Source organism: Syngnathoides biaculeatus, chromosome 23, assembly GCF_019802595.1.
Source record: "Syngnathoides biaculeatus isolate LvHL_M chromosome 23, ASM1980259v1, whole genome shotgun sequence".
NCBI classification, from domain to species: domain Eukaryota; kingdom Metazoa; phylum Chordata; class Actinopteri; order Syngnathiformes; family Syngnathidae; genus Syngnathoides; species Syngnathoides biaculeatus.
The window spans coordinates 2,814,570-2,826,846 of NC_084662.1; the positions used below are offsets into that span (position 1 = coordinate 2,814,570).

Genomic DNA, 12,277 nt, shown 5'->3' on the forward strand with positions numbered 1-12,277 from the left:
ACTGAACACCTGCTTACAAGCACAGATAAAATAAATGGATTCCGTTTAAAGGTGCACCTATGGCAACAACATGTGCAACGCGCCAACCTGGAGATGTTCCCACTCACAGACAAACGCCAAAGCAACACTGCTGCACTGAGGTAATGGGTAAACATTTGAAATGTCTTGAGGAGAAGTTGTCATTTTATTTCTCTTCAGCCTCCACTGAATGCTTTGACTGGACCCATACAGCTCGGCATCAGTTGTTGGAAAGGACATGACTTTACAAGAGCAGGAGGAACTAACTGAACTGAAACAGGATCGTGTTTTAAAACTAAGATTTGCTGATCTTCCTTTGGACAGTTTTTGGTTGACTGCTGCCAAGGAGTTCCCCATTCCGGCCAACAAAGCTGTTCTGACATTGCTCCCATTTTCCACAACATATCTGTGTGAGCTGAGCTTTTCAAGCCTAACTGCTATAAAAACTAAAAACAGAGAGAGACTGAGAGCTGTTGAAGAAGAGCTTTGTGTGTGTCTTTCTTCTATTCCTACCAGGATATCGGCTTTGTGTTCATCTAAACAGGCCCAGGTTTCACACCGGCTGAGTATAAATAAATTGAGAAATTATATTGTAATTAAATATACTATACAGACTGTCATTTTGTAACATTTTTGGTTAGTGGTGTACCACAAAATTTTTCCAATGTAAAAAAATGTGCCATGGCTCAAAAAAGGTTGAAAACACTGCCTTAACGGGTCTGTGTTACCGTGGCCACGGTCTTCCTGGAGGTCGACTTTGAACCTGGGATCCTCGGGTATGTTGGAATCCGGCTCGAAGGATCAAGTGTTTCCAAATTAGGGGAATGTGTACTCATAGCGGTACATCAGCACATTGCGGAACGTGCATGGAAACAGACTTGGATATTGTTAGATTTAAACCCAACCGCTGGATGAATTATACAAATGAAGGGACAAGAGATGTCTTCAATTTGGCTCTAGAGGAGAAACGGGTTTGACTGACCAGCTGCAATGCCAACACCCACTCTCCGTCAGTCTTACCAGTGTCCCCCTTATTATTAGTTTCTCAAAACAAAGGGTCACTCGATCAAAAAACAAATGGAGGAACAGATGACATTACCAACACAAAGACAAATACTCAGATAAACATAACAATGGTGAATGCCAGTGCAGAGACGAATACTAAAGAGACAAAATGGTGAATGCCAATACAGAGGTGAATTCTAAAGAGACATAACAATGGTGTTGAGGAATATCTGCTCAGCAAGGGGGTGCATAACTCCTCAGGGCGTCGCTGGGTTATACTTCGGGTCACACAGCTGCTCGGAAGGAGAATGATTTGGGCAAGGATGATATGAACTGAAAACTATTTTACTTTTATTGCACTTTCATTATTTGCTTAAATATGACTTTAAACATTTAATCAACAGATAAAGTGGTGATGGTGAAGTGGTAATCTGACAAGGAAGTGTTGTGGAGCCGGTGGTTGTCCTTGATCATTGTATGCAGAAAACCGGCTTGCGCCATCCTCCTCTCCCAGGCGTTGCCGTGGAGACAAACGACACCAGATAAGGAGCGGAAAGTTACCATCCGGGCCCAGGACCGGACTGCGGGGGGGGCATTGGTCATATCTTCCTCGACTTGTGAACATGCGTAGTGTCCAAACTCGAAAATTCCTACATTAGCAAATGGGCAACACTTTATCCGTTGGTTAAATGTATAAGGTCATATTTAAGCAAATAATGAAAGTGCAATAAAAGTAAAATAGTCTTCATTCCCTCTCTTGATCTATAAAATAGATCACAAAAACAATCACGAAAATTCCCAAAGTAACCCTTCAAGAAATATGGAAAGCATAAAACCCTCTCTAATCGTCCAAACATACCTTTTAACAAGTGCATAGCCTCATGATTCAGAACACCCATAAGCTTTAAACCTGCAGGACAGTACAAGACAACTCAAAAACAGGAAAAACATTTCTAAAAAAGTAATATCACGCAAAAAGTAGAGAACAGAAGGGCAATGTAATACGGGACATGTAAACATCATGACAATCAGGAAGCGGTGGAAGTTTAGTATCATTTTAAGGGAGAGCGATAGCAACAATAAAATCATCTTGAGGAGTGTGTCGGGGTGGGGGTCTAATGAGGACATAATTACTGCCGCCATCGGCTGGGGCACCAGTTGCTTTCTCAATCAGATGCATTAAAAGAGAACAAATACAAGGAATGCTACAGTATCCACAGAGGGTGAGAATAGAGAGAGCCGGAGGCATAGCCAGAGAGATGAAGATTGATGAAATGACACCCTTCCATTTACCAAACACATTCATCCAGTTATCCCACATAGACGTGTCAACACCAGAGTGTTCCTTCATTTTCTTAGTCAGGGTTCTAAGTCCATCTACGGCCTTAGTGAGGCGTCCGCCGGTTAGGTGTTATTCGGCAAACCCCTCCTTTCTCGGCAAACAGTGCATCTAATGCAATTCTATTTTGGAAAGTCATAATAGATGTAGCCTTAAGTTGCTCATGTACAGCTTCAAGTCCTTCAAGGGTTAAATTGCCCAAACGTTTCACATTAAAATGTAAGTAATTGGTACGGTCGACATTTTCGTTGGGAACAACGGGGAAAAGAGTGGAAATTACAGATGTATTTTCAAAACCGGGAACTACCTGATCAGCCAGTTTATACTCGTCTGGGACAACACGGGGGACGCCAATCGCGTCAATGTCGGTGGGGTCGTCAGGATCGAGCCAGGTAGGTTTGGACCTACGTGAATGGTGTAATAGGCCAAGAGCTTCCTTGACTTGTTCAGGAGCAACCCCCAGATCATCTAGGGTGAGAGGAACAATGGAAATAGGCAAAAGTAAAGTTACTCGTGCACATCTGCCCGTACTGTTGCGCGAGAGGCAGTCGAAGATACGTTCCCCTCCGCACCACCACCACACATCAGTACGGCTGACAGGTTGGAAGAAAGGTGTTTCCTGGGTCTCTGCACACTGTTCATAAAATATATTGTCAATTGGGGCACCATTATCTTAAAGGAAAATATAGGTGAAGTTTTGGTGTGCCACAGCACGATTAAACACAGGTTTGTTCTTTTGGACTGGTGTTACCAGGTGAGCAGTATCCCAAATTTTGCATTCATTTTTAGTTGGCACATCATTTTTCATAAGATATATTTATAATATGGTCATATTAGTCGTTGGGCGTGCGTCAGGATGAATGATGCGGTATGCATCTTCAGATTTGGAGATCTGTACGTTAGGGAGTGTTGTGTCCTCCCAGTCAGTCATTTTAGTCAGTCGTTTCACCATAGGTCCCAGCTGTCGGGCCTCGTGTCCTGGAGACAGAGCGAGTGAAATGTGAGGGACTGTCTCTTCCTGCATTTTGAACCATGTCATGTGAGCTGGTGTAAGAGAGCAGGATGCCACTACACCCTCTCTTACTGAGTATATATTTGTGGATGTAATGTCCCAAGCATCACCTTGTGTGTATGCAAAGTTTTCCATGTGTACTTGATTGTAGTTGCGGTCGTAATATAGTGTCCAATGGTATGGATCTAGTGGAGGCAGGTAAGCCCGAAGAGTGTTTAACCAGGGCTTCCGCAACAGAAATTGATGTATGAGACCAGGTTTGAGAGGTGTTTCTGGCTCAAGTTGGGCCCAATAAATGTCCTCACTTGGAGTTGGTTCACTCTCAGGTGTCATAAGCCATTGTCCAGAGTGGCAGACGGTGTCAACTGCCACTGGTGTTTGTGGTGAAATTACAAACGAATGGTGGAAGGTCTGTCCAGCCAAGATTGTCGGTAGGGGTTGAGCCCATTGCAGGGCCTGTTGAGTCCCTGAGAAACCCACCAATTGCACAGTGTGTCGTGACAATAATGTGTCCAGGAGCGAAATGTTGATTGAGGAGTGTGTTGCCCCTGTGTCAACGAGAGTGTTCACTTTTCGCCCTGCAACAGAGATGGGGATCATGGCACCTGCATTGCTGGACACCTGGCTTCCCGGGCACCACATGTGATACTGTCGAACCTGCTGCTGTCCATCCTGCTGCCAAGGTGGGCCGCCAAAGCTGTCTGCCTCTGCCTTGGTCCCCTTGGTTGTTGGACCAGCCAACATGCCCTTGCATTGGAGATTGAGCTGGAGGAGCGGTAAGACAGTCTTTCATCTAGTGATCGAGAGAACCACAACCAAAACACCCTTGATCATGTTGATATTGCACTCTCCCCTGTCCCCTCCACGCCTTTCTGCGTATCCACCCCGGCTATTACCCTATTACCCACCTGCCTGTCTAGGTGATTGTGCTTGCCAAAAAATTTAATTTGGTGTGGTTTTGGACCTTTACGTCTTGCCTGCGCTACTTCAAAGTTAAGAAGTTGTTTTTGGAGTTTAGCAATTTCATTATCCTCACCCTGTTGTTGGCTTGAATAAATTTTGAGGTGATGCACTAAGTGTCGTCTAAATCTCGGCTCATCTCCGGACAGGAGGTCAGGGTCAGCTTTAAGAGTGGTCTGTACTGGTTCAGGGAGACCTGCTAGGATCCCAGTCCTGAACATAGCCTCTTCCTAACAAGACTGTCCAAGGTGATGTCCAGTCGATTCAGTCCAAAGTTTAGTACAGCTAGTCAAGTGCTCAAGTGGGTCGTTTAACATAGGGGAAAGAAGTGAGTGCGGCTGTAACAGGAGTTGGGAACCTCTCTCTCGTAGCTGCGGCCAGACACTCGAAGTGTGCTCTCAATATGGTTCCATTGGGTACATTAAGCATACCTGCAGTTGTCTCGATTTCTCAGTGTTCAATACTAGTGCATGACCCAGACACTGCTTGTCTCCAGTCTCCCATGCAGAGTATATACCTCTGTAAAGTTTCCATAAATCTGGACAGCCGTGCATTACCACCAGAAGAGAGATGAGACAAGTTAGCAGTAAGACAATCAACATCTTTAAGATCAAACAGCTTGTATATTGGACCTGCCGGAGCTTGTATCATAGGCATCATTGTAAAGCAAAGCAAAGCGAATTTATTTGTGTTGCGCATTTCATACACGACGTAACTTTACATTATTAAATGCATTTGAAAACAAAGAGCTAAAACATTTAAAACAGGGTAAAAACAATAAAAATGACAACCACAATATTTTAAAATGGCAATTAAAACCGCATGCAGTGCAAGTAATATGATCAAAAAGTGGATATATTTTAAAAAGTCTGAGAAAAAAAGAGTTTTCAACGTTGTAGCGTTGTGTTTGCTTCTTATATAATATAATAATATGATATAATATCCATCCATTTTCTTTCCCACTTATCCTCATGAGGGTCGCGGGGAGTGCTGGAGTCAACCCCAGCTGTCAACGGGCAGGAGGCGGGGTACACCCTGAACTGGTTACCAGCCAATCGCAGGGCACATAGAGACAGACAATAGTCGCACTCACAATCACACCGACGGGCAAACTTGAGTGTCCAACTAATGTTGCGCGTTTTTGGGATGTAGGAGGAAACCCACGCAGGCACGGGGAGAACATCCAAACTCCACACTGGCAGGTCTGGGCTTGAACCCGGGAACTGTGAGGCCAACGTTTTACCAGCTGCGCCACTGTGCTGCCATAATATAATATGTAATAATAATCATAATAATATAATAGTCATCGGGTTATTTCCGATGCGAGAGGACGCTTCACATCAAGTCAACAGGACAATTTTCACCAACCCCCCTTCACCGCCTCTCACTTCGTGTGTGTGTGTGTGTGTGTGTGTATGTGTGTGGTGAACTTCCGTGTGATTCAGGGCGCATGCGTGTGTGTATGTTCGACGTGCCTTCTTCCTCATTTTTGCAGTCCTTCACTTGCGTCCACATATCAAATACAACTTTTCTCAGCTCCATCTTCTTTTCCTCATGGGCTACTTGATGCCCTCAACATCACATGCCACCTTACCAGCTGTCTCGGGTAGTTTCCTGGTCGCGTTCCAACGTCCATCTCCTTCGCATAGGGCGAAGAAAGTGATGGATACAGGGGCGCACTCGGCGCCGGTCTGGTAGTAACTGTAGCATCTTCTTTACTTACTTTGCCTTCGTTCAACTTGCCATTACCCTTTTTTCACTTACTTTACCTTTGTGCAACTTACTGTTACCCTTTTTTCTTCAACGTTGCCGTCACTGTCACCGTCATTAAATGCGCGGTGCACCTTTCTTTGTTCACCTCTTTAAATTCCACAAGCCCTTATTTAATATGTCTCCTACATCTTTCATAGTCTTTTTAATTTATATTTATATTATATTTACATAGTCTCTGTATAACTATAACTATAACTTCGTCAGTTTGTCCCAATCGCAAATTTTACCCAAGTTGTGCTTTTTGCCATTATTTTAATGTGCACTTCCTTTCTTTTTCTTGTTTCTTTTTGTCAACATTAAGCATCATTTGCCGCTCAATTGCAATGTACATTTCATCGCTAGTTGGATTATATTCAGCACATTCATGATCAAATTCAACATCCATGATTATTTATTTAATTTAGTGGTCACTCTTCTTCGACTAAACCCAAGCAAATTCCTATCGCACAACAAATTAGCCTATACTATTCATTTTTTTCATACGCCCCCTTGCGACATCCCAGGCTCAAACCGACGACAAACCCTCTGTTTTTAAGGGATCCCATCCCCCTTAGGTGTAACAGGTAAACCTCACAGTGCAATTGTACGTCTACAATATATGTGAGCTACGACAGAATATGCAACTTCTCTTCATCTCTTATTCTCAATAACTCATATGAGGCATGAACAATCTGATACCAATGAGTTCTCCAATTTAGGCAGTTCAATATGCAGAATTTCACAGTAAACTGGCTTCTGCTTACCTTTGGTTTTGGTCACGACCTGGAGAAGTCAGAAGTACAGACGACCACCCTCGACTTGTCCGTATAACACTTCTGTGTTTCTTTATCTCATCTGTCGACTGCCAACGCTCATCTACGTCCCTCGACTTACGGTCGGCGTCACCAAATTGTAGGGATTTGCGAGTTTGCACCCTACGCGTGTTCATGAGTTGAGGAAGATATGACCAATGATTAGAAAAAATGAACAGTAAATGGATTTATTACAAAGGAATATGCAATATAGACATCTGGGTCTGATCTAGGTAACTGCAGCACACGAGACATTTGTCTTCTGGCAGGATAGCTAAAAAAGAAGACAAAAGCTGCCGGGTAACAAGGTTTTTATATGTATGGGTCCATGGTAACGCCCCCCCGCCCACCCCAAAATGGAGTCCGGTCCTGGGCCGTGGTGGTAACTTTCCGCTCCTTATCTGGTGTTGTTCGTCTCTACGGCAACGCCTGGGTGAGGAGGATGGCACCAGACGGTTTTCTGCATACAAAGATCAAGGACAACCACCGGCTCCACAACACATCCTTGTCTGATTAGCAAATGGACAACACTTTGTTGATTAAATGTATAAGGTCACATTTAAACAAATTATGAAACTGCAATAAAAATAAGTTCACTGAGGATAAGTAATTATAACGTGGTTGAAAAAGGGCACAAACTGAGTGAAAATAATTTAATGTTTAAATAAGAACTTGGGATACAACCTTAGCGCAGGAAGAACAATTTTAGATTTAAAAAAAAAAAAAAAAAAGTGTTGTACTTGTTGAACCAAAACCACAAGCAAATTATGCAACAATAACTGCACCTTTGTCCAAATTAATGTATGAGGATGACCTCAAAAAAAACATTAAAATGGACAGAAGAATCAGAAAAAGCTTTGTGAGATAAAGAAGGAACGGGTGTCAAACTATAGCAAATTCCTTTATGCGGATTGTAGATTGTAAAGGTCATTTTATGAACTACGATTTAGTGCAACAATATAGAGACTCAGCGTACCATGTGCATTACCCCAGTGTGTAAGAGCAGTTATTGTGACATGTATTGCTGTAAGAAACAAGTTCAACCATAGTTTTGTTCCATCCTCTTATTTTAAGACCACATCATTAGGATGGAGCAAAACATGATTGTCAAAAGTTAGCAGAAATGAGCCAAATGTCACAAACGGGGCTTGAAGGGGGACCCAAATGCACGACTCAAGAGACAAGCAGACAGTGCAGAGGAAACCTTTATTCGGTCCAAGGTCTGGGATCAGGCAGACAGTCCAAACAATCACAAGTAATAGGACAGCAGGCTTACGAGGGTGGTCAGTGGATAGGCGTGGGTCGGTACACGGAGAGCAGAAGTCAGGCAAACAGGAGTGCGGGAACGAGGCATCAAGGACGACAATCTGGCGAGGACAAGTCATCCCCCAAGTCTTATATATGCACTGGGAGGCATCAGCTGGAACAAGGTGCAGGTGTGCTCTGACTAATTGGCTGGCCACGCCCAGCCTGGGCAGGAAGCCAGGAGTATGACAGTACCCCCCCCCCCCAACGGCCGGCTCTGGACGGCCCAGGAGCATCAGGATGAGCCGCGTGAAAGTCCCTGATGAGGGAGCGGTGTACGACGAAGCGGGAGGGGATCCAGGAGTGCTCCTCCGGGCCATATCCCACCAGATACTGGACCCCCCTTCCTCTGTGGCGGGAAGACAGCAGCCGGCCCATCGTCCACCATGCGGGGGGCGACGAAGTGCGATTCGTGCGAAGTCTGCTGACCTGGAACGTAGGGTGCACCCTCATCGACCTCGGCAGTTTCAGCGAGACGGCGACCAGGTTAATGATCTTGGAAATCGGGAACGGGCCAACGAACCTGGGAGCAAGTTTGCGGGATTATGTCCGCAGCGGGAGATCTTTGGTGGAGAGCCACACTCGCTGTCCCAACCTGAGCTCTGGTGCGGCCCTTCTCTTGCGGTCCGCTGCGGACTTGTAGGCGCTGTTCATGCGCAGCAGTGTCCTCCGAGCTGCTTCCCAGGTCCGTTTGCAGCGTCGCACCACAGCCAGGGCCGACGGGACCGCGCAGTCTGTGGAGGAAACAGGGACAGAGGATAGCCATGCACGACGTGGAGTGGAGCCATACCTGTGGAGGTGGAGGGCAGAGAATTGTGGGCATACTCTACCCACTTGATGTGCTGGCTCCACGTGCTCTGTTCCCTGGATGCCAGGCATCGAAGTTCGGTCTCCAACTCCTGATTTATCCTCTCCGTCTGGCCATTAGACTCCAGGTGATGACCTGATGTCAGACTAGCTGAAGCGCTGATGAGGTTGCAGAATTCCTTCCAGAAGCGGGCGCTGAATTGCGGACCCCTGTCTGAAACGATGTCCTGGGGTAGCCCGTGGTAACGGACGACCTCATCTAACACCAGCTGGGCTGTCTGCTTGGCCAACGGGATCTTCGGAAGCGGCACGAAGTGGACCATCTTGGAGAAACTGTCCACTACAGACAGCACCACAGTGTTCCCTTGGGAGGGCGGCAGGCCGGAGACGAAGTCCAGCGCGATGTGTGACCACGGACGAAAGGGGGTGCACAGGGGTCACAATTCACCAACAGGCCGTAGGCGGGAAGTCTTATTGGCTGCACACACCGGGCAGGCGTTGACGAACTCCCTTAAGTCCTTGCCGAGGTTGGGCCACCAGAACCTTTGTTCGACCACTGAACGCGTTTTTGCCATACCCGGGTGGCAGACCGTCTTGTTGGTATGGGCCCAGTTGACGACGTCTCCCCGCAGAGATGGAATGACGAAAAGGCGGCCCGACGGACAATCCGCGGGGGGCGGTGTCTCCCAGGCCCTCCTTCACCCGCGACTCAACCGCCCAGGTAAAGCCGGACACGAAGCACGCCTCTGGCAGGATAGGAGCGGCCTCTGATTCCGTGCGCTCCCCTCGTGGATCCGCGAGAGTGCATCCGGCTTGCCGTTCTTGGAGCCTGGGCGGAAGGACAGAGTAAAGTAGAAGCGGGTGAAGAACAGGGCCCACCTGGCCTGGCGGGCGGCACTTGCGAGCCCTCTAGCCAGTGCCGCCACTCCTCCAACGCCGTCTTGACCGCCAGCAGTTCTCGATCTCCTATGTCATAGTTTCTCTCTGCCAGGGTCAGCTTCCTAGACAGGAATGCGCACGGGTGGATCTTTCCGTCCTTGGGACTCCAAGACAAGATGGCTCAGATTCCTGAATTAGATGAGTCAACCTCCACCATAAACTGGCGATCTGGGTCCGGAACAATGAGGACGCGCGCGGTGGTGAAACTTGCCTTAAGCCTGTTAAAGGCCACCTGGCAGGTCCTGGACCACACGAAGACGTTGCGTGGCGAGGTGAGCACGTGCAGAGGAGCAGCCACGGAGCTGAAGTTCCTTATGAACTTCCTGTAGAAATTCGCAAATCCTAAGAACCTCTGTACGTCCTTCCTGCTGGCGGGGATAGGCCAACACAGTACCGCGTCGACCTTCCCAGGATCCATACGCATCTCCCCCTCTGCCAGAACGAAACCCAGGAAGGACACGGACGCTCGGTGAAACTCACACTTGTCCAGATTTACGAAATCTGTTGCTGCAACAGACGCTGGAGAACCTCCCTGACCTGTTGGATGTGAGAGTTCAGATCTGATGAAAAGATTAGAATATCGTTGAGATACACAAATACGTTCTTGTTCAGAAATTCCCCAAGAGTGTCATTAATGAAGTTTTGAAAGACAGCCGGGGCATTTGTCAGTCCAAAAGGCATTACAAGATACTCATAGTGCCCTGTGGGGGTGTTGAATGCCGTCTTCCACTCATCTCCTTCCCGAATCCGCACCAGATGGTAAGCGCTGCGCAAGTCCAGCTTGGTGAAGATCCGGGCTCCCTGAAGGAGTTCGAATGCTGTAGCGATCAGCGGCAAGGGGTACCAGTTCTTGACTGTGATGTCGTTCAGTCCTCGGTAGTCGACGCAGGGTGGAGTCCTTCTTGACCCAAAAAAAAAAAAAAAAAAAAAAAAAACCGCACCGGCTGGTGAGGATGAGGGGCGAATGAGTCCCGCTGCCAGTGAGTCCTCGATGTAGTCCCTCATGGCTTGATGCTCTGGTCCTGTTAACGAGAACAGTTTCCTCTGGGAGGAGAGGTGCCTGGCAGGAGTTCAATCGCGCAGTCGTATGACCAATGTGGCGGCAGAGACTTTGCCTTAGATTCAGAGAAGACCTCCCGGAGGTCATGGTAGCAGGAGGGCACCGCGGTCAGCTCCGGGGCGGTACTAGATTCTGTTAGCCGAACCGGCGCGACTTGAATAACCTTAATTTTCCTGGACAGCGGAACAGCAACTGCGACAGTCCTCTCCCCAAGTCTTGATCTGACCAGTGGCCCAATCTTTGTGCGGGTTATGTTCTTTAAGCCAAGGGCTGCCCAGGATGATGTTGCTACTACGTCCGTTGAAGACATGAAAGCTAATACGCTCCGAGTGAGCGTCCAGAAAGCTCATACGTAGCGTCTGAGTGCGATGTGTAACCCGACAAAGGAACTTGCCGTTGGCGGCATAGGCGTTACGAAGCCGTTGCGTGGGGAAAGGTGCTGCCCCCTCGAACACGCGGGGATTTATCAGGTTTGCGTCCGAACCGGAATCTATGAAAGGAGTCACAGTGCATGAACGGGAGTCCGTTCCCAAGGTGAGGTGAAGAAGGGGACCTCCCTGACTCCGCCGGGGTATACCGCACACTCACCGGAGTAGAGATCCTGATGTCGGGGTGCTTTGGTCGAATCAAGCAGCGGGTGATCAAGTGTCCCAGACGCCCGCAGTAAAAACAGCGACCCTCCCATCGCCGGCGCTTCTCCACTGGCCCGTCGAGACCCTCCACCTGAATGGGTTCAGCCGTGGATGACCGGGCGGCAGCCGGACTGGACCCCTCCCTCTCCCTCAGTCATTACGGCCAACGCGATGACTGCGTCCAGCGAAGGAGGGAGATCTACAGCGATGAGGAGACCCCGGATTTGGTGGGAAAGCCCCTGGAAAAAGGCGACGTGCAGGGCGTCCTCGTTCCATCGACTCTCGGCGGCGCAGATCCGGAACTCGATCACGTAGTCCGAAACGCGACGATGACCCTGGCAAAGCGTCAAGAGGGAGGCCGCCGCTTTACGGTCCGGCGCCGCATACTGGAACACCTGGGTGAGTGCGCAGATGAATGACGTCCAAGAACGACAAGTTACTGAGTCACAACTCCATTCAGCCGTGGCCCATGCCTCCGCCCTTCCCGTCATGTGGGAAATGACAAAGAGATCGCACTGAGCGAGGAAAGGCTTGACGTTCCCCGAATCACCTGAAAATCGTTCCGGTCGGGAGAGCGGGGTAACGCTGCTAAAGGTGAGCTCCGTAGAGAGCGGTGCGGGCGGAACCGGTGGCGTG

At 48.1% G+C, this 12,277-nt stretch overlaps 1 protein-coding gene across 6 annotated transcripts in view; it reads right to left on the reverse strand.

Moving 5' to 3' along the window:
* Nucleotides 1-8,100: 8,100 nt before the first annotated feature.
* Nucleotides 8,101-12,277, reverse strand: part of LOC133496941 (uncharacterized) — a 33,399-nt gene continuing 29,222 nt past the window's right edge. For 5 of the 6 annotated variants that reach the window (XM_061813066.1, XM_061813061.1, XM_061813064.1 and 2 more), the window contains 2 exons: nucleotides 8,727-8,937; nucleotides 8,101-8,632 (listed from right to left, as the gene is read on the reverse strand). In XM_061813066.1, the coding sequence (XP_061669050.1) occupies nucleotides 8,315-8,632; nucleotides 8,727-8,937 (529 nt within the window). In that variant the 3' untranslated portion in view covers nucleotides 8,101-8,314. Of the gene's footprint in view, nucleotides 8,633-8,654; nucleotides 8,938-12,277 lie in introns of those variants that run through there. The other variant, XM_061813065.1, reaches the window with a different exon arrangement.